The 27058-nt window shown below is 33.9% G+C and overlaps 2 protein-coding genes and 1 pseudogene across 2 annotated transcripts; all 3 read right to left on the reverse strand.

The window, feature by feature from the left end:
• Positions 1 to 1939: 1939 nt before the first annotated feature.
• On the reverse strand, positions 1940 to 4419 carry LOC110697113 (protein DETOXIFICATION 49-like). Its single transcript, XM_021874456.1, has one exon. The coding sequence runs from the start codon at positions 3924 to 3926 to the stop codon at positions 2178 to 2180; it is 1749 nt and encodes a 582-aa protein (XP_021730148.1). The 5' UTR covers positions 3927 to 4419; the 3' UTR covers positions 1940 to 2177.
• Positions 4420 to 14444: 10025 nt separating this feature from the next.
• On the reverse strand, positions 14445 to 19916 carry LOC110697114 (annotated as a pseudogene).
• A 5350-nt stretch (positions 19917 to 25266) lies between these two features.
• On the reverse strand, positions 25267 to 25815 carry LOC110697355 (uncharacterized mitochondrial protein AtMg00820-like). Its single transcript, XM_021874738.1, has one exon. The coding sequence runs from the start codon at positions 25813 to 25815 to the stop codon at positions 25267 to 25269; it is 549 nt and encodes a 182-aa protein (XP_021730430.1).
• Between the last annotated feature and the right edge of the window lie 1243 nt (positions 25816 to 27058).

Here is a 27058-nt window from a genome sequence, read left to right on the forward strand (position 1 = left end):
ATGGAGTCATTTTGTTTTGATTTAGCTCGTATAATTTTTACTTACGTGAATTATTTATCGAATTAGAATTTATATGTCATTGAGAGTGATTATTATGAGTTGTGATGGTTCATTAACGCTTCTAGATCGGATTGACTCCAAAAATATTGCTCGTGTGGTAAAAGATTGATTCTCGATTAATTATTTTTCGTTTGATGTTTAATGAAAATAATGAGCATGGGTGATGATAAGGAATATCTACTTGTGAGACTCTCAAAATCGATTTATAAAAGGTCTAGAGAGAATCAAAACTCAAATTTGAGTCAAATTTAATTAATAATAAGACAAAAAAAGGTGACTTGAAGTCAACATTATCAACCATATACATAAATCCATAATTGAATGCAAAATTGGCAAATTCTACTAATTACATACCAACAAGGAAGATCCAAATGGAATGTGGGGATCGATCGGAAAGTCTAAATGTATTTAAATTATATGTATAAAGTCTATAAAATATTAATTCTACATTATCAAGTAAGTGAGTTGGAACACATACAAAAATAAATTAATAAGAATGTATACTATAGTAGTAATTATGTATAAATATGTAAATTATTATTTTCGCCCTAAAACACATTGTATTTATATATAGTTGATATATTAAAAACGGTGAAATAGCTAAAATTATCATAGAATCTCAAAATACACATAACACTCTTAAAATAAACAATACCAACAAATCTTCTCTGATCCGTGGTTAGCATCAATTTCGTACCTCTAGTAATAATTGCGGTACGAATGACAAAAACTAAATCGGTGAGTATCGTAAGAATTGTAAACAACTCAACATTGACGTAGAAATGCAAAAACATAGACAATTTACAAGGACACTTTTTATGAAGCAGTCAAAATCAAAAGGCCTGGATTACAATCCAAATGTAGAGCCTCTTATAATATTTTCATCCAATAGTTAAGTGAAACATTCACCTATGAAATGAATTGGAATTTTGGAAACATCTCACCAAAAAGTAAGTTTCTGCTGCGAAATTTCAATACATTATCATATATTTTTATGTACTCGGTTTTATTTTCTTTAGTTGTGATGTTGAAACCCACGAGCACAACTCACCAAGTACGACCCACATCCACATGCCTCACCTAAACGCTCCTTTTACATCATCATGACACATAATTAGATTTTTAATAAAGTAATTAACTTTAATTTGTATACTTCTACCTTAGCTTAAATTATATAATGAATAATATGAATTTTACTTAGATTTTTATAACTATGTCACCAACTTTTTACTACTACTGCAGCTATTTGATTACCGTACGGCATAAAATCTTGCCAAATTTGCGCACATGAAGTTATTACAACTTGTAAAACTTCACCGTGTTTAACAAGTGTTTAATTTTGACACTTTCCTTCTTACTACTACTAGTACATATTTCATTTGTGGGCTTTGAATTTCTTTGTCATTTGTCATGAAGTAGCTAAGCTCCACTATTGATGTACATGATTATAACATGACTATTAAAGATTATTACGTACCCGTAATGATTTACCATGCTATCACCATGATATTTGCATTTATCGTGATCCTGTTATCTTTATAAGATTCCTTTTGTCTTATTTTTTATTCACTATTACTGGGATATTTTTGTCGAGAATATAACAATAACTAATTCCGAATAGAAAAAGTAGTTAAACTGTTTAAAATTTAATGCATGTTTATGTTTATAATTCAAATAACACTATCATAACAACGATTATTCAGTATATATAGCACTAACTTGATTGGTTGCTTGATCTAATGTTAAAATTAGTCGAAAATTCCTGCGGCAAGTATCATGCTTTAATTTTGGTACTAGGAATTAGGAACAATCAAATTCAGGAATAATTCAGCCGAACTTCAGCCTCCTGTTTGTTCTGTTGTCACTGTAAAAAGAATGATTATAATAACTTTCAATAAACTTTTGATTCGTAATAGTTAAAATTTTTTTCCGAAGACTATACTTCTCCAAATTACTACATTCCCTCCAACTCACCAAAAAAAAAGTTGCTTTTTTCAAATTTCCTCATTCATCTTTTCAATACCACATGAAAAAAATAGAGCCTATTTCCCCTGTTAATTAATTACACAAAATTTCACCCGCCAAAGTAAAATTAAAAAAAAAAATTAATTAATTAATTAAACAAGTAAAGATTGATCTTGATCGTATTTATGAGTATGTTTATCATCTTCTTGAACAAGAAGAGGAGGAGAAGCATGATCAGTAAGGTCCTTAGCTCTTTGAGCCTCCTTTTCCCAATCTGTTCTACTCAATACCAACATCATTGTGATCACACAAGACCCTTGGGCTGCTAAGAGCCCGAGCCACATCCCTTCGAAGTCGAACCCGGCGAAGAACCCGAGCCATACCGCCACCGGCATACCCACCAAGTAAAAGCATCCTAAGTTAATATTGGCACCAACTTTGGGCCGGGCCGTCCCACGTAACACCCCGCAGCCCGTTGTTTGTGGGCAGTTTCCGAGCTCGCAAAGCCCAATTATAGGCAAAACCAATGAGGTTAGCTTGATAATGTCGCCGTCTTTGGTGAACATCCCGGCCCATTTCTCCCTCACCATGAAGGTGAAGAAAAGGGCTGAAAACCCGAATATGAAGCTGAAGAACAGGCCCGTTACGGCGGCCCGTTTGGCCCGCATGGGCCGACCCGCACCGAGCTCGTTGCCGACCCGGGTGGAGACACTGACACTCAAGGAGGAAGGGAAGATGTAGATGAGGGAGGTGGTTTGGATGAGGATCCCCATGGACGCGACGGTGGCCTTAGGGTTGACGAGGAGGCCGCAGAGGAGGATCATGATCTCGTACCACCACCACTCGAGGCAGACCGAAATGCAGCTAGGGATAGCCAGCTGAAGTAGCCTTGTGTACCCTTTTAAACACTCTTTGCTTATAGGAGCCCAACCTTTCTTACAAGATTTCGAAAAGAAAACATATATCATTAGAAAAAGTATCATATTGTAGTTAGTCAAGACACCAGCCAAAGCCACCCCTTTGATGCCTAGCTTAAGCTTAACCACCAGGAGCCAGTTAAGAGGAAGATGTAGCGCGATGGCTAAGGCTGCGGTGAAGGTAAGAGGCAAGGTGATGGATTGGGTCCTAAGGTAGATTCTAAGTGGGTGTAGAATGGACTGAGCCAATAGGTCAGGTAAGGTGTAGATTAAGTAAGCTTGGGCTTGGACCGAGATGCCTTGGTCTTGGCGGCATAACAAGAGAAGCTTCTCCATGTTGAGCCACAAGAAGGAGATAGGGAGAGAGATAAGTAGTAAAAGGATTATAGTCCTTTGTAGAGTAAGGCCAAGGAGAGAATGTTTTTTAGCACCAAATGCCTGACCACATATTGGTTCCATACCCATAGCCAACCCGGATAAAACAGAGTAGCCAGTAATATTTGCAAACCCTATCGCTAGCGAGCCGCCTGCCAAGGCTAGCTCGCCTAGTCGACCTAAAAACAACATTGATATCATTGAGCGCGAGTATAGTAACAAACCGGTAAGTATCATTGGTAACGTGACATCACCTAGTAACTTAGCCTCGCGTAAGGAGGACACACAACCCGAACTTGAAATAGAGCTGATACGCGACTTATGATCAATATCCGTATCATTATCGTTATCGTTATCATTATTATTCGTAGTAGTAGTAGGAGGAGTTGAAGTTGGGTGGTTATAGGTAAGTAGTGTAGTATGATGATCTTGTGGTAAATGTAAATGGGAGGATATTTTGGGTGTTGGAGAATTGGGTAGCAATGGGGCATGCAAGTTGGCCATATGGTCATCATTGGTTGATATTGTAATTGGATAATTTATTGGTGATTGGTTTGAGTTGCATTTGCTGGAGATAAATCCATCATCTGAGCCTGCCTGCTTGCACATTTTTGGGAACAGAATATTTTTAGGAGAGAGAAAAATAAGAGAGAGAATATGTGAGAGAGAAAATGAGAGAAGAGAGAAGAGGTTGTTTCTTGTTTGGAGTTAGGGGGGAAAGGCTGGCACGGTCTTTATATATAACGGGGGTAGTAATAGTGCTTTACTTTTTCAATTTATTTTTCTGTATTGTAGTATTTCTAAGATTGGACCATTTTTAAAAATTAATAAAAAAATCAGGAATCCTAATATTGATGTTGAACTATACTGTACGATTTTTATTTATTTTCTTATACAAGGGGTATATTATATACCACGCAGTTTTTCCATGTTGTAATATGATTGATTTTCTGGTGTGAGGTCAAGGAATGTATCTTATTAATCTTTATTGTGGAAGGATTTTTCTTAATATTTTTTTTTTTAGAATGGACTTTCTCCTTAGTCCTACTATTAAAGGAAAAAAAATAGTAGTTGTTTGCTATTTTAAATCACTAGATATCATTTTGTTTGGATAAATGAACGTCTTATAATATTATATACTTGTACGCGATTTTATATGTAGTATGGTTATAGGAACACAGATCATGCAAATATATAATTTTAATACACAGGTCATACTACTTTAGATTATCTCTTCAACTAAATACATTACAAAAATTCTTATTTTAAAAATATGTAGTAGGATAACATTGTTACATAGTTTAATTTTTTTATAAAAATAGTGGGGATCACTCAAGCAGGAGTTTTAATGGGCGGTGTGAAAATCAAATACTATTGTTATTAATGATTTTATTATAAATACATTTTTTGTTTTTTTTTAATTGCACCATTTGGGATTTTTCACTATTCACACAATCTTTTTTGACAATCTTTTGTGATTTATCTGTAAGGAAAAACATAGTCAAGTGGGATCTCGTTAGATTCATCTTGACATCTTTTTTTTTTTTTTTTTTCAAAAATCAACTTTTTATAATTTTTACTTAAGTATAATTAACGATATTAATAACCAAAGTATTGCATCGACAAGCGTAAAATGAAAAATGGTGTAATTAAAAAAAATGATAAACATAGGGCTATGTATAAGAAGCTAAAAGAGAAAATATTAAAGATAAAATAACACTAATTACACCAATTTACACGTGATTTTGTCATGAATTTTCAACTTAATTCCATTTTAGAAAGTATATTTAATGCTTGTATATAACCCTAAGGACTACATATATCATTACCCTTAAAAAAAATAGAGGAAATATATTTTATGAACTAAAACAATAGTGACTCAAAATAAACTGAAAAACAAGTATGTAACTAAGATTGGGCCCCATAAAGGTGGATAAGATGTCAAAAATTGGAGGCCCGATTTGATTACTGTATTAAGATTAGTTATAATTACCCATTATAACTATAATATCTGTCAATGAGCTATATATCACCGACTCTAACATCACTTTAATTTGCTTCAATTTCTCCTGTCGTTAAGATTTTACCAAGTCAATGTAACATTTTTCTCGTGGACCAAATGTTGTGACTTTTCAACAGTTTAGAGAGTTAATTAATAGTTATGGGCCTTTGGCGGCAAAAATCATAGTACATATGGACAAAATTTAAGCTACTGATAAAATATTAATGTTACATAGGTAATATTTTGATTGTTATATCCGTGTCTTAGTGGTTTAATTGTTTCAACTCGTATAAAGATGAATAGAGAGTTCAGGAACACATTTATTGTTATGGATTTGGGCTTCAAGTAGGCCATCTAACAAAAGTTCAACTAATCATCAAAGGAAAGAAAAGGTCAACTAAACTTGTATAATTATGTTATGTCTAACATAAGTTTGTACTATAACTAACACAACCATAACGGTGGATGCTTGCTATTAAAACATTCATCACAATGCCATCAGTACTCTTTTATTATTGGACAAAATTGGTCAATAATTTTTTAGTTACTTGTCATGAAATTTTGACTAAAATGAGAATGGAGTACATAGAATATGATACAAACTATTCAAAAGCAGACTATTGGTTAGGAAACTAAATTTGATTTGAAGGAAAGTCAACTTAAGTCTCCCATATTTTGTTTCCTATTTTTCGGCTATATCTTTTCCTGCATATTTATCACATTTAAACGATAAGATAATCTTTTATCACGGTAAAAATACAATACTAACAGTTATGTGCCGATGTGCGTACAAATGGGGCTAGAAGTTAAAAGTGAAGTTAAAATTTGGGAGAACAACACTTGTGTCAAGTATCAAAGTATGAATAATTGACTATGTCTAGATTGTCTACCATAAACCACACCAAAAACAAAATACACGGGAAAAACCTAGAAAATGGACAAAAGAAACTTCTAATAACATGGGCTAAAGCCTAAAGGTATACTAGTATAGTAAGAATGTAAGATAGCAGCCTTTTTTCGGTCTTCTTCAACTTCTTATGGTTAGAAATTAGTGCTAGTTGACATAATGAACGTGCAATTTGGTTAATACTACTACATACAACTTTAAACAATGAGTAGGAATATTTTGAATTTTCCATTAATGGTTATAGATTGTCAATGCCGTAGTCTTCCATTTATATGCCTAATTACTGATTAGGACTATACGAGTCATCTAATGTTAGAAATTAGACGTTTAAATTAGCAAGATTGTAAGGAAAATCCATACGTGTTGTATGACGAGATCTAGTGTAAGGTCAACGCAAATCTTGAATTTGCTAGAACCTCATGCTCCCTTTGGTGCTTTTATGTGGTCCTTTGTTTAACTCCCTTCATAATTTTTTGCAATTAAATTAATTATTTCACTTTGAGTGTCACGTTATCTGATTAAAAAATATAATTATTGATATTATGTTTAATAATCTATTACATTAATAAAAATTATTTTAAATCTAATAATATTGTAATTAAACTTTGTATATATTTGGACGGATCTAATATGTGTTTATGAGTATATATTTTCTTTCTAAATAGTGAAAAGGTGACTAATAATTAACTTCGTATATGGAGTATATTCCATTTTGGTATTGTAGTAATTACCTTTATAATTAAATGAACTCGTATGTCATATGTAATACGTAATACTTCTATTTTTCTTTATGTTCCCACAAGCCTAGATCAATACAAGCCCGACATATATAACCCTATAAATTTTCTTATTAATTTATAGATCTCATATAAGTGATATGACTAAGTTTGTATATTTGTTATACCTTATTGATCCTATTCCCGTTTAGATTGAAAATAAGTGTCGGCATTCTTGTAAATGCATTTAAAGACTCGTTCTAGATGTGACTGAAGTTATTGATGAAGCTCACAAAATAATTGCCACCGTTATGTAATAAATACTCCAATGTTATGAATGAAACTGACTGTAGGTGCAAATCAGGATATGAAGAAAGTTAGGACTTTAGGAGACAACACACGCTCTTTTGAGAGGTAAGAGGTCGGGCCATGTAACTCAACCATAATGTTGCTTGTTGCTACTAATAATGACTTAATTATGAGTACAATTGAAGTGATGAAACGAAATTAATTTTTTTTTATTTCAGATATACTCAGGCCCCAACTTTCTAATACAGCGTATTTAATAACTAAATTATTTTATTTACTTAATATTCCTCCCTCTATCCCAGAAACCTCGTAACATTTTGACTTTTAACACTATTTACACACCTCACTTTGACCATATATATTATTAATATATAAAAGCAATGTTAGTATGTAAAGTGTTATTAGATTTATCTTAATGTGTGTGTATATATATATATATATATGTTTTGTTTATGACAAGAAGAAAAGGGATTTCATTAATATAATATAGCCAAACGACACTTATTACTTATAATTCCTCTGAAATCAATAGAATTCCAGCATAAGTGCATAACACCATAAAACTAAATATATCATATCGCAGATTCGATCAACAATTGCCTTAATAAAAAAACTTCATCAGAAGCAATACAATCTGTGAGTTAACATTGATCGGCTTGAAATCCAATGATGCGTAATGGTTTAAGTGAAAATACTCACGTGGTCTTTTGGATTCTTAGGGAGATTAAGAAACCCTAGATTTTCAATTCTCGTCATACAAACAGAAAAAGAAAATAAATACAAGAGAAAAATCATCATCACAGGGATGAGATTTATTTATTGAAAGCAATTAAAAGGTTTTTGGGACTTATCACCGCTAAAAACACCAGTAAAAGGCCTTACAAAGATTTACAACTAAGACCAAGAAGAAAAAAGATGGTAGAGATGGAGAAAAAAGGGAGAAAAGAGAAAGAAAACCTTAAAAAAAAAAAAAAAAAAAAGAAAGAAAAAAAAAACTAGCAATGGAGGCTAGGAAAAACCCTAGATGGCATGAAAACCCTCCCAAGGAAAAGACCTATCTTAATGTATATTTTCCAATTAAATAGTAACCTTTTTTTATTACTATACTTGTATTAAATATATATGGTCAAAGTTACATATCGATAAACAATATTTATTTAAGGCAAGTCAAAAGAACGGGATCTAATTTAAGCAAATTTTAGTTTTAATCAGTAAGGTTGATTCTTCAAAAAAAATAATTGCATTGTTAAAGAACTAACTCAACCCAAAACTTAAGCTTATGGTTAAATTCCAATAATATATTTTATACTCTATCACGCCCACTCACACGAGAGCCCGTTGGGCTTAGAGTGTGGATGCAGCATGGGCCCTCCTCATACCCATCGCTTAATATTCGACTTGAAAGTGATGGGTGGATGAGATTTGAACCTATGTCCTTTGTGTCACGTTGACTCTGATACCATATTAAAGAATCATCTCAAACAAAAGCTGAAGCTTGAATTTGATATATGGCAACGAGGTGAGGTTGTAGGTGTCGGATAGGTATGAATGGTGGAAGTGAGGAGGTGGGCATGGGATTAAACCTACTGCCCAACCAGCGGCAGCTAGGCGAGAGCACGAAGCACCAGTCCAGCACACTGAAGTACTCGTTGCCTCGTTGGAAACCCAGCACACGCTGGGCGAGAGCACGACGCACCAGCTGTGCACACTGAAGTGGTCGCTGGAAACCCAGCGGCAACTGGGCGTAGGGAACAACAACAGCAGTGACACACTGAAGTAATTATTAATATAATATATTTTATATTCTATCAATAATTAATATAATAGAGAACCAATAAATATAAGCTTTATTCAGCTATAAATTACGAAATAATATATTTTCAGTTAAAAAAAATGTTCAACAAAATTTAATTTCATTTTAATATATATGTTCTACAATATATATAGTAGTAATGAAAATGTCAAGTGAAGAAAAAAAAGCCCTAATATGAGAATGAAGAAATGTTTCAATAATTAATAGTAACAGATTTTTAAAAAACAAATATGTTGCAATAATTGATAAAAGAATGTCCAACAGTCCCTTCGTTTTTCTTAAATGCATCACTTTGACCAACACAACCAATGCACAACTTGACCATCAATATCTTTTATAATCCATAAATAAAAAAACTTACAAACTTAATATTATAAAAATATATGTAATGTGAGTTATATGACTAATCCAATAACATTATGCATAATATAAGCATAATTATAATTGTACAAAGAATATTATACTTATATGGGTAATATATACTTGATTAAGATGATATGAATTATTATCCTTACTTTTAAAAAGTATGAGAAAACACTTATTAATAGTGTAAGTACTATTATATCCTTAAAATATTTATTTATCTACATACTTCTGTTGATATGATGTTAATTGTCTCTAACTTTTTAATTGTGTAATTTAATGATCTAACTCTTATGAATAGTGTTTGAACAATTATATTAGAGCTGATCAAAGCTGACCCGACCCGATTATTGGCAGCTTTTTTCGACCTGTAGATTTTTTTTTATTTTTACATTTTTTTGGACAAGCTATTTTAGTCCATTTTTTTTACACATCCCGAAAATGGCCCGAAAAGTCCGCACGTCCTGACCATTTTGGGCATGGAATTTTCGGCCTGAAGCAAGGCTTGGCCAATGGGCAGATTTTTTTAAGCCTCGGCCCGGGCCGATCTCGGCTCGGCCCGCCCATTGATAGATCAGTTTTAAATTATATATATCCTCTCAAATTTTTATTTACTTATTTAATTTGTCCTTATTAATGTTAATTGTCTTATTTTTAAACTCTTAAGAATAACGTGTGGACACTTAAAATCCTTTAAAAAAAAATCCTTTATATATTTTCCCTCATTATCTTGCCAACAATTGAAAGAGCTCTCCATACATGGCTTAATTATGACGTGTGCGTTAACCACCATAGTAACACAAAAGTTAAAGTGATCCACATTTATTAAAAATAAAAAATAAAAGTGATCCACATTTAGTGTGGAGGGGCACTAAATGAAAAAAAAAATAAAAAAAACGCTTGTAAGAAGGCTTGAACCTAAGACTTTTAGCACAAACTCAATGCATTACCACTATGATAAAACTAATTTGATGTTATTTATTGCATTAAAATTGTATTTAACCTATAAATTTACATCTTTACCTAAATAAAGTAAAATAAAAAAAATCAAATTTTGGCGGGCCCGGTGCCACCCGAGCCCCTTAATAGGTCTACGCCTGCTCACATGGAATCAATCACATAAAATAAGAAAAGAAGAATATTTGGAATATATCATTAAAGTACAAAATAATTCATAATTAGCTTACCTTATTTAAGTTTTTTAATTTTTTTTTGGGAAAACATAAGTCATAATTGCATAATTTAAGGTAAAGATTTCCTTATTTAGAGTCATGTCATCAATCTATAACCAATTAATTACAAAAAAAATTAAGTTAAAAATGAAACATATTCAATATAAGTAAACCTTTATGAAACACTCAAAATAATACAAGTATATGAGACTAATAATATGAAACGTATGGAGTAAAATATATAACGTGTATTCTATTTTTGGGGAGGAATTTTAGATTGAGTTAAGAAAAAAGGAAAGTCTTACTTTTTACACTAAAATAAAAGGGTGGGTCCTATGAGTGTGTGTGTTCAAGTGTAATAGTGACAAGTAGCTGGTATCCACGTGATGCAGGTTACCCAATATTTTACTTTTTCCTTTTTGAGAAGACATTCCACCCTTCTTTTAATTTGGTCACAATACATACAAACGTGTAGAATTCACTTCAAATTTAAAATAAACTTCTAATATGGGGTACTAGTCGTACTACTATATAACAAATTATAATTGTTTTTGCGTGCATGAAAGAATCTTTTTGTGTATGTGTTTTAGTTCTCTTCATAACGTTTTTAATTGACTCTTACTTTGGAGTTTTATTCGATCAAGTTTCCTCGACATGAGAAAAATCATACTACGAGTGTATTATAAAGAAGTAATTAAGAAACACAACTTTTTATGGTAAGCTAATATAGTACTCACATGTTGAGAGTATAAATTAAACTACGATCATGTATGTATATAAATGTATTCCATAGCTTTGATCAATCAAGTACGTTGTAGTAATTTACTAATATAATTTGATACTCACATTATTGTTTGATACAATCTCGGTCCATGTCCTCAAAATTCACATACAAGAGATGAAACGAAAATCCAATACTTCCTCGCTTTGTTTATTATAACAGCACATAAGGGATGTAAAGTGTTTTAGAAGCCTCATAACGAGAAAATAGATAGAGAGAAATAAAACAGGTACTCTTAGGATAAGGTGGTAGATGTAGAAAAATAAAATGTACACATAAATAAACATTAAATTGCTATTAATACGTGATTTTCTACAGAAAAAGACGTTTTAACAAAAAAGGAATTGATGTACTTCAAATTTGATTTATCACCATTTATAGCTAGTGTGAGAAAAAAAAAAGGATGAAAAACTCCTTGTCAAGTACGTAGTAGTGTAGTACTTTGTATATGGAGGAGTAATACGAGTATATAGTTGTAAATTGAGCTATATAGTAAGAAATAAGAGAATGAATAAAAAACGAGCCCAAGCTTCACACAACAACTACAGATGTCCATGTCAATCCAATTTGAAAATGCTCTTCCGACTTTAGGGGATATATATGAATCTAAAAAGCTCAAATTTATCTTATGCATGCAAGAAAAGTGGTAGGAAGGAAAAAGAAAGTTAAAAAAAGATTTGCTATGTATGAACTTAAAATTATGCTACTAGCTATTATAATAAAATGAATCCAGAAAAATATTGTTAGACATATATTGTATTTATGTATGCATAGTATTTGTATATATAGCATTACATACACATTATTAAGAAGGTACGGATTACACATTTCTTCATGGTATTACTAGCTTATATATTTTTCGATACTACTAGATTTGCTTTATGCTTAATATGAATTTGTACAAATTTGATGAGTGAATTCATATATTCATTTCTTTATCTATGGATAAGCTCATTAAATGATATTACGTTATTCATATAACTTTAGTTTATCTTACTTTTACGAAAGTTTCATATATAAATAAATAATATAAATTATTCATTCCTTACAAGGCTACAAGGGATAAACTAATACAAGTAATAAACAGCAAAAGAATTTTTTTAAGGATAAAAGATAAGAATGGAGAAAGAAAAGTTTGAAGTAGCTACTAGCATTTTGTAAGCGTTTGTGAATAAGCAACGTATCTAGAAACTGTAGAATTGGCCCTAGAATTTTTTTTTTCATCGATCTTTCGGCCAAGTACTTGCCAAAAAAGAAAACTTTATTATCTTGTTCAAATACAAAAGTTGATCCTCTTATCTTCTTCTGACATATTCATAATTCACCAAAGCACATTTTGGCAAATTGTTCTTAGCTTCACTTAGTGTAATACACGTGCCAAACATATATTTTTGGATAGCATATTTGTTTTGGGTTCATCCACATTTTCTGTATTGTGATGTGGCGATAAAACTTATGTTACGTGTCAATTTTGACACCTATTGTAGCCCTATTAAGACTAAACTAAGGTCAACGAGTCCTTAGGTCGAAGTGATTAATATAGCACTGCCTTTATTCGATTAGGATTTAGGATATCTTAGGATTGAGAGTATGTATAGTATAGCTAATTAAGGGAAATGAAATTTTATACTTCGTATAAAGAATGATCAGACAATTATGGTGTAATTGCAACTTTGTAAGGGGATTAGATTATGGTGTAATTGCAATTTTGTCAAAGGAAAAGTCTCAAAAAAAGGTGGGTCCATTATATACCGACTTGAAATCGGTATAGATTATGGTCGGAAAATTTCGGACCGTAATAGAATTGGGAAGCAAAGTAGTGTGACCACCAATAGCTGTAACAAAGCTGTGTTTTGTGGCTTTGTGCAAGCTTGGTTGAGATGTCACCTTAAAATTTGGGTGTAAATCACAAACTTGCTTGTCCATATTTTTGATGAAAATCATGGTCCTATTTTTGGTCACTTACTTTCTTTGATTGATGACCCTATATTAACCATAAGAGCCACAATGGGGTCACTTGATGTCATCAAATTCTATCAAGTACCATCCCTCTCTAAAGGACCACTAAAAGATTTTGCCATCTCTCTCTTCTACTACTACCTCCCATAAGGGTTAGCCTCCACCCCAATAACAACTAACAAGCTAATCAAATTAGTCGAGCGAGAATGACACACTACTAAGGTGTCTGAATGGCTATTATCAGTATACGTTGTCAGTGTCTTACACAGTAATTATTGGTACTCCTTTAGGACCGCTAAGAGAAACTATTGTCCTTTCTATCATAAGCTTAGTTGTGTGAAGTAAGGTTTTGTTAATAAGTTCGAACCAAATTGTTTCAAGTAGAGAGTAAAGAATATGACCTGACAATGTGATAAGATATACTTGAATCACAAACGCGTGATGATACACTCTTGTAATATACTTATAGTTTGATATGTTTATGATAGGGTCCACTATTGATGTTGCCAAATCTTATACCCTAGCTATACCAATGGACCATCCTATCTTAGGTATTGAGTCGGTAACAACTAACAAGAAATTCCACATCCAAAGTACAAAACTAAACTTAGGTGTTGTTTGATTGACAAAAAAAAAACATGAGAAGCTAAAATTCCTAGGAATTTAAATTCCCTTGTGTTGTTTGATTGACAAATTCATGGGAATTAAAAATTCCTAAAATTTCCACTTCCCATAAAATGAGGGAAGTTAATTACCTAGGGGGACATAGGTAAGTGAAACTTCCTATGGAAATTTCCACTTCCCATGGTTAACTAAACACAATATAGTATTTCTTAGGAATCCCAATTACATGGGAATATAAAAAACTTTCAAGGAATTTGCAATTTCCACATTCAACCAAACGACGCCTAAGCATTACAAGTTTTACCACATCACTTAGTAGTACATTTCTTTGCCATAAAACAATATGAAATTATTATGAAGGGATGATTGACTGAAGGTAGTAATTCAAGTCGTCTAGATTCAATCTGAAAACATGGAGGCCGCAAACCACTTCAACCTACTCGGCAAGAATAGGAAATCAGGGCCAAAATAAACCAAAGCATACTTGTTAACGTTATTATAACATAATGCCGAGTTCCTTATTGAGGATACAAAGCACTGAGCTACCGTACCGCACAAAAACCATGCACGCAAGGTCATACACACGATCCACAGAGCACAGACCAGAACGGTGCAAATCGCAATTTTTTTAAATTTTAAACAAATTTAAATTTAAGACATTGAAAATTGGTGAGAATCAGATAACACTGTAATACAGAACTGGACTAACTACGAATGATTCAGCCAATACTAATATTCTTACATAAATCTAAGAGAGCATGTCACAGCTACCGCCTTTTAGAACTGGAAAGCAGCCAAACTGAAACAAGATTGAAGCAAAGCAGGATCAAGATTGTGATCTTTCACGTGCTAGAGGCGAGGGACTGCAACACAAAGCAATTCTAGATTAATATCAATAAAGATGAAAATCCAACTGCAAAATTAACTAGAAGATTTCAAAGAAAGAAAACCAACCTTCTATATCTGTCATCCACTGGGCTTCCATATTCACCGGCAGGGCTCTCTCTCAACTCAGGCTTGTTAATCGGACTCCTGGGTTCTTGTGCATCATCAGAGATGGCCCCTTCCTCAGGATAAGGGCTTGAACTTGGGGACGACCATGACCATGTCCATTTTTCTCTCCACGAGGACTTCGACTACGATCACGAAAATCAGAAAGCTTCTCTTCAGGACGTGGGCTGGAACTACGTGCACGACTATAATGTGGACTACTCATTGATGCCTGACGAGGACTACGGTTCAAACCATTTCCATATTCTGGGCTCCGCTGTACCCGACGAGGACTGCGGCTTAAACGGCTCCCATATTCAGGACTCCTCTGTACTCGCCGAGGACTATGACTAGAGCCATTCCCATACTCAGGGCTGCCCCGCTCTCTCCTATAGGCAGCAGGGCTGGAGCCAGTTCCATAGTCTGGACTTCCTCTCTCTCTTTTGTAAGGACTTGGTGACCTCCTCCTCCTACTAGGTGACCTGTCACGGCCTCTTCTATCTGGGCTACTGCCACCTCTTCTTTCATCATCATCACGAGCAGCATACTCAACTGATATGACTCGATCCATTAGCTTGCTGCATTATAGAATTTGTACAGATGATTATAAATGAAGGCAGACAAATTTTCGAAAGAGCAACTTTTTAAAGCTGAAATGAAACAAACAGTGAATAAAACATGATACAAGGAGTGTTGTAAAAAAACTGACCTCAAGTTTGTTGCATCCAAAGCTTTAGTAGCATCCTCCTGGGACTCGTACTGTACGAATGCAAAATTTCTTCGGATCCTCACATTAACAATCTTCCCATACGGATCGAAATGCCTTTCCAAGTCCCTTGTCTTTGTATCGTAGGGGAAATTAATAACAAATAAGGTCTTAGAAGGCCTTAGATTGGCAGATCTTCTTGTACTCACTGGTTTTCTGCCACCTCGTTCATGCTGAAGGACAGATTGACATCATAAAAGATTTATATGCTGATATGCAAGGTAAAAAACAAACAAAAAGGTAAATGAGAAGTCAAATGTTTGTATGTTACCTTTGTCCATTCAACTCGAAGCCTCCGCCCTTTTCTACCAAATTCAGATCTATCAAGGGCTCGAATTGCATACTCAGCATCTCTGTCATCATCCATATAAACAAATGCAAATCCTACGATAACATGAAACAAATGAAACTCAGCAGATGAGACAGCAGAGAAATATACTAAATTAAGCTTGACAAACACCTTCAATAAATCCCACCATAGGACTTTATGACATCCTGCCATATATTAAATACAGAACTTCCTGAAGAAAATATTATATATATGCACCACTTAAATCTAGAAAGCTAAGTGAATTTACCAACAGACCTTCTGAGATCGACTAAATGATGTCAAGGACAAATTCCAAAAGTTCATGGTATGACAGTGATAGTGGGGACATCTCCATGTATGCTGCTGCCTCCGCTGCGAGGTCGGCAAGGTAAGTGCCATGAAATATGTCCAAAATTAGAGGTTGGACAAATGTCACAAGGAATGGGAGGCAATGGTGGTGTCTCATGCAAGTGCAGGATGGTAGTGCCATCGTGGATGGATCAGACAGGCTCTTCTTTGAACAAGAAGAGGAAAATGTGACATAAGCTGGAAATAGAGGGAATGGCCCATCCATCAGCCAAGGGAGATAAGAATATGCCAATACATTCCTGCGCCAAAGAAATCGTTGAGTACAGGGGCTGACACTTTTAAACAAAACAGTTTTCTTCTTAATGTATCTTGAACCCCATTACAACTCAACAATTGACACAGATTTGTCCGAATGAATCCCTTAGGATCAATAATTGAGCAACCCACGATTAGTGCACCCTCAAAAACAGAAGTTACCAAATTTGGTTGGCTCGGTATTTTGGGATCAGCTTCATGGGCTGCTGACCTTTCACACGCTATTCCCATATAGTTTGTACTTAAAAGGCCAGCAGAGTATCTTGCGGTATTCTGAATTATCCTCATAAATCCAACTTCGTATAAGATATGTATAGCTGTGTCTTTGGAAGATTGACGTCAGACTCCGCAAATTCTTTAATGGCACTTCCCCAACAATTTAGGGCATAAAGTTTGAAATTTAACATGCAAAACTAGAGCCCATAAAGAACCCTATTTTTTCCCCGCGTGATGATATCCAAATAAAATTGTTATATATAACAAAGACTAGAACCACAGTAACACTCCAATATGTACATACAGGCAAAAGTTTGATGACAAGTGTCAAGGTAATTCAGGAGACACTATATTTTCATAAAACAATACTGATTTCATCCACTGAGATACTATTGTTAATGCAAAATCTACCCATCATAGATACAACAGAATTCCAAAAGCAAATTTTTACATTAAGATGCTTAATAGTTTCCAACAATGATCAGTCAGTTAACAAAACAAAAACTTCCATACTGCTTGATAAATAAACAAATGTCAATCACCTTTAATACCAATCCCCCACCCTGACCCAAACAAACGCAAGGGTGAAAGTGTATAATGATCCTACTTTTATACTTCCAATTCAGAAATTTGAATAAAATGCCGACTTCTTATTACATCTTAGCTATGAATTGAGAGATTATGTGACCTAAACGAGAGGGGTAAAAAAAATCTTATCCACAAAGCAATCTAACAATCTCCATTACCCTACCATGGTCCCACTACTGCTGCCTCCATTCCAGTAACATCCTTAATGTCAATGGCTATATCATATCCTTTATCTTCACAACACTAATCAAATCAATTGACATTAAACTAGATGATAACTATAAACAAATGTACTCACTTGCCAAAAAGTGAGCAACAAATTTGAGACCAAAAAGTTGAGATATGGTCAGGGGTTTTGCTAAATGTTCTCTATACCATTTCAAATAATATTTTTTTTAAAAAATGCTGTCGAACATGAGAGAGTATTCCTATGTTAAACAAGCTTGGCTCTCAACGAAGTGCCTAGGTGTCCATATCTATGTCGGAGTGTCTTGGTAACAAATGAAAAATATATTTGCATGGTTGGATATTTCAATTAGAGGGTTCCAAGTGACGCACATTTCACAGTATGAGAAACCAGTAGTGGTGGAGGAATGGAGATTATCAAAGGTAGAGAGTGGGGGGCAGCAGAAAGTGAAGGTAGAGCCTTGTGGCAGAGGGGGGAAAGGGAGATCAGGATTTTTAAAACAAAGGAAAAAAAATATAAATCCAAGATTCTGAGCTGGTAGGCAGTCACGCAATAGGCACTAATGGAGTAATAGCACCAACAAACAATAAAATTGACACAACTACTTATTGTTGAATTCGGAAAAATCAAGGAATACAAAACTAAATTGTTTTAGCATGTGCAATTTTAGCTTGTACATAAAAGATGCAACTAAACTTATAAAGCAAAAACTAAAATATCAGACACTAATCAAAATATTACCAGACTTCATATCCACTCGATCAACTTTTCCATATCGTTTGAAAAGGCGCTCCAGATCAGAAGAACGAGCATCATAATCAAAGTTGCCACAAAAGATTGGCCTCATTTTTCTGAAAAGTATTGAACAAACTTTAGAACTCTTACAAAGGATTATTTCAGTAATAAAAGATAATTTAAAACTACAGATGAGACATGTCTGGTGTTCACTCAATGATTATTAATTGATCACTAAACTCATTGTTTAATGTCAATGGTTTTTGCATTTGAATAAAATAGTAAACAAGCAACTGCTGCTTAAAAGACAAAGTATCTACAATAAGATGAGATCCGATTAAGCTTCATCTAATGCCCACATCAGCCCTGTCTTTGACGTATTGATATCCTATTCAAGTGCTTGTCTGCAAAACCCTCGGCAAAGGTTGGTTTCTCAGTGCCACAAAATCAAAAAACCAAGTCTCTCTCAATCTTTCCTTTCCCTGGTCCCCATATTGAATGATACATGTTCAAGAATGCCCTGTGGCCCCTGTATAATGAGAAATCCACTTTCTTCTCCCCTGATGAATATAATTAAATTGTTATCTTTTGGGAATATGAATTTCATTTCAACTTCTGAATTTTGGATCAATTCATTTGTTTGGGAAATCCAAAAAAGATTTGTATTTGATTCAATTCTCTAACAATGGTAATTGCTTCAAATGACACTCATAAAGGCTTGTTCTTTTGCTCATCATTTCCCAGTTCCCACTTAATACATTTCTCCCTCATACCCGCAATAACAATTGAAGCCACAGATAAGGCAAATCCAGCCGAAAATCGAGAAGTGTGAACACAAGCAATAAACTACAGAACTAAAAATCCATTAAAATGTTTCTACTTAATAAATTAGTATAATAAAGCTAGTTCAGCATCCATCAATAAACTAACAAGTAATCAATACCCTAAAAATGTCATTTAATACAGTTAAATTTATCCTAAAATACTTTCTTGGAAAAACCTCTAATTCAAAAACCCTAACCCCAAATTTTAACAAATCTTTATAAACCAATGATTTCCATGACATAATTCTGGCTAGTACCACTTAATTATACTAAAATTATCCACCAATTTCCATTTCTGTATAATTAAAACAAACAATCACAATATATTTTTATGTAGAAAAATCAGAGCATAATCGGTAACAAAAACTAGATCCATCAAAACCACCAACAAAAATCGCAATTAAATCATCAAACATTATCACAGATCTACAACATTCAATTATACAACTAAAATCATAATTAAAATAAATAAATAACAAGATCTGAAATAAAATGTTCATTCAAAAAGCATACAAGATGAGAGAAAAACCTTGAAATTGCGAACAATTTGCTAGAATTTGTAGATGATTACAAAGTAAAACCCTAAATCTTGAAAAAAAATGATTTTTTCTTTTTTTTTTTTTTTGGGAGAAAAAGAGAGGAACTGATAGAAACACGAGAGATGAGTTTTTATGTAATGAAGCAAGATTTGGTTTTCCAAGTTTTTCTTATTTACATAATTGCCCCTGAAACTTGTATTAATTGCAAGGTTAACTTTTTTGGGGATTTGTGTTTAAATAGTACGATAATAACTGCTCGTAATTGTATTGGTGGATCAGTCAACCAACCACCTATCTCATCAATTTTCAGTTTTATAACGTCAGCAGCTACAAAAATATCTACCATTCTTCTTCCACTCCTCTAAAATATCTTGACAATAATAGAGGGAAAATAACATCTGCTCCTAAATCATCAAAAGGTGTAAATGTTAGCTAAATCACCCGTTCACCTTTATTTTTATGGTGTGTTCCACAAAATATAGAAGTAGGATGTAAATGTTAGCTATAGTTGTAGCTGTTATATTTGGTAAAATATAGAGTTGTTAGCTGAGAAAATAAATAATTATGTATATTTGGTAAAATAGTTGTTAGTGGTAAAATCCTAAAAAAATACTCCGTAGAAGAAAATTTCTAACAGCTACCTTCAATCATCAAAAGCTAATAATGTTAACTTTTCACAAAAACTACTTCAACAATTGTCGGGAATCAATTTCCCTTAAACTTCATTCACAGTTAGGAAAAGGTTTATATACTCCCTCCGTTTTTAAATACTTGCTCTATTTCTCCATGCGCGGAGTTTTAGGAGAAATTGGAGAAAGTAATAAAATATAGAGGTAGTGGAGTAGGTGAAAGAATAAAATATTGTAAAAAGCAAAAGTAGTTGAGAGAATTGGAGGAGAGAGAATATGAAATTAATAAAATATGATTTATGTTGGGTCCACTAATTGAGATAAATGAATTAAATATTGTAAAAGCTTTCAAATAAGAAAATGGAACAAGTATTTAAAAACGTCCGGAAATGAAAAGTGGAGCAAGTATTTAAAAACGGAGGGAGTACAACCTAATATTAACTCAATAAGCCTATAATTAACAATGGCCCAATTACTATAAACACTAGCTAAATATAAGGCCCAACACCTCCCCTCAAGTTGGAGCGCAAGTCACAAATGTCCAACTTGTTAAGTAAATACTCCTCTGTCTCATATTACATGACACAGTCAACATTGCACAGATGTCAATGCACTAGTTTGACTTTATTTTTATATAATTAAATTGATGAAAATTATTTTAAAAATTATATTATAAAACTTTATATTAATACCTATCTAACAACATATTTTATGATAAAATATGTTTTATTATGTTAGTAAAAAGTTATAGTCATAGCTAATGCATGAATAGTGAAAAAAGTCCAACGTCTCATGTATTATGGGATGGAGGGAGTATAAGAATTGTCGCTTTCCGAGTGCCTTTGTAAAAATATCTGCAAATTGCTCATATGTAACACCCCGTATTTTCGAACCACTATTTTATGTGCATTTTCAACCTATTAAACCTAATTACTAATCTAAATCACAATTTCTAAATTGAAATGTTAATTTAATTATCAAAATTGTTAGTTTGATTAAAGGGTCATCCCAAGCTTTTGAAAACCCTAATTATAATATTTTGAAGAAACAATTGAAAGTAATTATTTAAAAGATTTTATATTTTAGTTTTAATCATTTCAATTATATTTGATTTGTCTGAATTGATACTATCCTTAAAGGGTGATTCTTAAGCTTAAGCGTCAATTCAGTAAGTGTTACACTTAAATTGTATTTTTGATATTTAACCTATTAAAATTGATACGGTCATCATGGGTGATTCCTTGACTAAATTGCCAATTTAATAGGTATGAAATGATTTTATGGTTTTTAAGACGTTTTACGTTCAATTGTATCAATATTGATGAATAAAGTTGTATTGGGTGATTCCGTCAACTCGTTTATCAAATTGATATTGTTTATAAACTATTGTTTAATCCTTATATTTATAAAACTCATTATAATGTCCTTTTATTAATTAGGTCATTAAAAATGAATAATATTATTGGTTTCGCATTTCGTTTTTATGTCGCTTTCCTTCCGTTCCCGAAAGTTCGACTCACTTGGCGGTCTCCAATGGACATCTTAACCGTGAATATCTTTGGCTATGTATGAGTCGAAATTACAAAAAGTTGATATTTGAAAATTTATTATAAGCTGAATCTAATAAGGTCCTACATGCTAATTTATTTCTATTGTATAAATCATAAACTATGGTCAAACTTATTTTATTTTGACCACATGAATAGTAAGTGAGTCAAACTTTCAGAAATGGAGGTAGTATATAATTTTTGTATCGTAATTTAAATTATTGTTTTCATTATTGTTATTGTAATTATTATTGAGATATCAATAATATAATCTATATTATCATTTTTAAACGCGTTTCAATATGCCTCCTGTTACATTCCTTTCTTAGTCTAGTTTCGGGCCAACTAGAATTTGTTTATGGGTCGGGTTTTGCATTAGAACTTTTATGACTAAATAGATTATGATATGCTTGTTTATTAGCTTCCTTAATCCCATTCTTAAGCCTCAACTAATCATTCAATCAAGCCAATTAGTGTAGCTTAAGTTAGGGTTTGCATGAGAGCTAATTTAGCCCATTTTTCCTCCCTCTACAACGGCAGCCACAAGGCTTTACTATTGCCCAAATTCAACCTAAGTAACCCCCCATATTCACCTTCATTAAGCCTAATAAAACCTATTAATTTGCTGCCCAAACCCTTTCACTTCCTCTTCTCATTTCACGTACAAAGAAGGCCAAAACACATCAATTTTTCTCCACCAAAAGATGCAACAACTCCCTCCTCTTCTCCCCATCTTTTGCGTGGGATTCAAGGTGGGAATCAAAGGGAAATCAAAGACTAACTTGCTGCCATAAATCTCTGCAAAAATCGTGCTCCATTTCCCCTCTAAAAATGACACAAAAACGAAGCAAGGCACAAGGCTACTTGGGTGGGTGTTGTGCGTGTTGGTTGTTGTTGTTTGTGCGTGGTGTTGCTGTCCCTTTTCTTTGGGTTTTCGGTGGCCTATACATCAAGGTTACTAGCTTTACTCCCTTGGGTTAGAACTATTGGATTTTAGGGTTGAATTGATAGGTAGAAACATGGCTAGGATTAGGTTTATTTTCTGATTTTCGTTCACTTTGTGGCTGCTGTAATTTGTGTAATGTAGAGCTTGAATTGGTGATTTTAATCCATGTTTTTGTGCCCAAACTTGATTGATATCAGAGCCTTGATGTTGTATGATCTTTGTATGATGTTTTTAATGAGTTTTACATGGTTCTGAGGCTCGAAATGCACCATGGGTATTGCTGAAATGTTACACACCTGTCATGAGTTTTGTTGTGGTTGTGAGGCATTTTTAACCTATTTTCTTGGGCTTGTTCTTGCTGATTAATGTGTGGTGGTATATTAGGGATTGTTAGGTATAAGTTCCACGCGTTAAACTTTGATTTTGGGCATGTTTTGGACTTGTTATTGAGCATGGGAAACCAAAATCCGCGAAGTTACAGCATGTTATGCGTGAGTGTGAGGTCAGAAATCTGATTATATTGATTGATTTTCTTGCCCAATATAATTTAGTATCATGTTAGGATATCACCTAATTAATTTGGCATGATTCCAAGCAAGATTGATTAGTTTTAATGACCTAAAACTAAGAAGAGGTGTTGCTGCCACGTCTGTTGTGAACCGTGTGGAATGAGTGAATTTAAGTGATGTGTTGCCTAATTTTTATGCCTAATCTTGTGCCTATCTTGACCTATTATGTTTTTAGAGTGTATACTCTAATGGGCTAAGCTTACTTTCATGTTTAAGGTGGGCTTTTGGGTGATTTGGTATGATTGGTACTGCTGTATATTAGTGTAGGGGCTGCTTATAAATATGATTTTATTTGGACATGTTCTCTCTTGCATTTTAAGTCCGAAATGGTTTTATACGATGCATATTGAGTGTATGTATGTGCCCTAATTTTTATTTCGCATTTGAAGCATGTTTGGTTGGGTTTTTATGATGATTTTTGGACTTATATGTTGCTGCCCTTTTTTGGTTGTTTTATGAAATTGTAGTTTGGATTTTTGGTTTTATCAAATGAATTTATGGAATTTTAATTATAACTATTATATATTAGTTGAAATTATATTTTAAATAAGTGATGTGTGAATTTTTGGGTATTATAAACCCCTAAAGTAAAATATTTTGGTGTGTGTTTGAATATGTGTGAGTTGTAATTGTATTGTCGACGTTGTAATGCTTTAGAGAAGGATAACACTGTCTTTAGCATTACTTCGCCAAGAGTTGTGAATGCACTTAATTGTTGAATTCCGATAATTAATAATATTCTCAAACTCAGACGATACCTTTCGTGGTTTATTAAGTTGAAATGTGTTTGGAAATGGAGTTTCAATTGAATTTAAGAAATATGATTTTCTTATGCAGTTTGAATTGAGTGTAAGACCATTTAGGCGGCTTCTCTGCAGATTTTTGAGTAAAATATATTATATTAAGTATCTAAAAGGATTTTGAGTTGTGTGTGGGGCCATAGTCGGGTGTGAGGCCGAGTTGCTTCCCGATGGTTAAAGAACATGCTAACTACCTTGATTGCGAGTCTTAGGTAGCTCAACCTGGGTTAATTGTTGTCGTCCGGGGGTAATGTGAGGCCGATTGGCATCTATCCATAGTCGGGAGTTTGGTCAATCTTAGACACATTCTTTGCGAGATGACCAGGGGTTCGTCCTAACAAACCTTAGGAAGTGGATTGCTAGGCCACTTGCGTTGCCTCCATGCCAATTTTACTGTTTTGAATATTTTGTGTTTGAAATATTGAAACTATGAAGTTATTACTTATTTTGAAGTTTATATAAATTATGATTGAAATTAAGTGATTTAATATCGTTTTCTCGTTTTAAGTTGATTATGACATATTTCATAGTTTGCGTGGTTTGATGGTTTTAAGTGATTTCTTTTGAGTTTTCAAGTTGTTTGAGGTTGTGGTTTCTTTCTATTAATTTAAGTTTGAAATCTTCTATTTCTGATTTGAGGGAGAACTTCTAGTTGCTCCCCACTGATTGTGGAACGTTGTTGTAATTTGCAGGTTCTATTTGTTTATGATCTCAATACCAAGGAAATACTTTAAATTTCCCAAATCTTCATATGAAAACAATTACTCAAATATTTCTTAAATGTAGAAATGGTAGAAGAGTCATTCCCAGAAATGATTAAGTCATCCACATAGACTAGTATACTAAGTTGTGTACTACCACGAGTCATAGGTAAGAGGGAGTAATCTGAGTATGACTGGGAAAATCTGTACCTTTTTGAGAGACCCGACCAATTTCGCAAACCAACACCACGGTGCCTGAGGTAAGCCGTATAAAGATTTCTTCAAACGACAAACCATACAAAGTCGAGCACCATGGAATCCAGGAGGAGGCCTCATGTACACCTCCTCATCAAGATTCCCATGATGAAACGCATTATGAACATCCATATGATGTAGTTCCCAGTTTTCGCAGCAACCACATCTAGGAAAGCACGGACCGTGACCATTTTAGCAACTGGAGCGAATGTCTCATTATAATCAATGCTTTCTACTTGGTGATTTTCGAATATGACTAGACGAGCCTTTAATCGCTCAACAGTGCCATCAGAATTATGCTTGATTTCGTAGACCCATTTACACCCAAGAGCCTTCTTCCCGGGAGGTAACACTTCCATTACCCATGTCCCATTATCTTCTAATGCCGAAATTTCCTGTTGCATTGCTTTCTTCCACCCTTCATCAGTCTTAGCTTCTCTGAAATTCCGGGGTTCTATTCCTACAAGGACGGTTGCAAGAAATATACGGTGTCGCATAGAAATTTTTTCACAATTCACAAAATGTGCTATTGGATAGGCAGTACCTGAGGAGCATGAAGATGATGAACTTGTGGAAGGACTCGTAGCTTGAACAGTATGTGCATATGCCAACCAGGTGCACGACATTATCTAACACCGCGCTGTAACTCCGAAGAAGTATTAGAGGCATTCAAATCCTCTGAACAAGAGCTACCAGCAGCGTCCATTTGGCTAGGAAAAGTGCTTCCAGCAGTAGCAATCATGACAGGGGCAGCAGTGTCATCCACGACCAGGCTACGGCCACCCTTAGTCACCGCGGGAGGGCTGCAGACTGTGCTGCCTGTAGCAGCCCCTACGGCAGAAAAATAAGCATACTCTCCCTCGCCATTTGCCCCTAAAGTGGTCTCCAAATCATCCGAAAATTCGGTGTCGACTCCCACATTATTCCCCATAAAATTAGTGGCAGCCTCATTAATTTCGGGATCGACATTTGAGTTTTGAACACTTGCAAACGGGAACTCATTCTCATAGAACTTCACATCTCGTGACACAAATATATCCCCCGTCTCAAGGTCATACAACTTCCAACCCTTCTTCGCATTTGGGTAGCCTAAAAATACACATTTTCGACTTCTAAGTGCAAATTTATCCCCTTTGGATTTTTGATTATGAGCAAAACAAAGCGAGCCAAACACTCTCAATTCATCAAAGTTTGGTTCCTTACCAAATAAGACCTCATACGGTGTTTTATTTTGCAAAAAACAAGATGGAGTATGATTAATCAGATAAACCGCCCCAAGAACACACTCACCCCAAAAACCAATAGGCAAATTTCCTTGAAACATTAAAGCACGCCCCACATTCAAGATATGTTGATGTTTTCGCTGTACCCGACCATTTTGTTGAGATGTCCAACACATGATGTTTGAAAAAATAATGCCTTTTTCATCAAAATAAGAAAGCATGCATTAAATTCGGTACCATTGTCACTCCTCACCAATATAGCAGAGACCTCAAATTGTCGTCCAATCATAGCAAAAATTGAACGAAATGCGGAATTAACATCATTTTTAGAATCTTGTAAATAAACCCAAACGCCTCTTGAATAATCATCAACCAATATCAAAAAATAATGAGCACCAAGAAGGAGTTTTATACAACTCCCATAAATCACAATGGATTAATTCAAAAATACGACTAGCTCTACTATCACTATTATCCCAAGATTGTTTTGCCTGAGGGAACACATCACAAGCTTTATTCAATAATCTTCTAGTACTACTATCACGAATTGCAAGAACTAACTTGACAACTCTATCCGACGGATGCCCAAGTCTTCTATGCCAATCAAAATCCGATATTTCGGGACCTTGCACCACACATACTGTAG

The sequence above is a fragment of the Chenopodium quinoa genome, unplaced genomic scaffold (genome assembly GCF_001683475.1).
Source record: "Chenopodium quinoa cultivar QQ74 unplaced genomic scaffold, ASM168347v1, whole genome shotgun sequence".
Taxonomy (NCBI): Eukaryota; Viridiplantae; Streptophyta; class Magnoliopsida; order Caryophyllales; family Amaranthaceae; genus Chenopodium; species Chenopodium quinoa.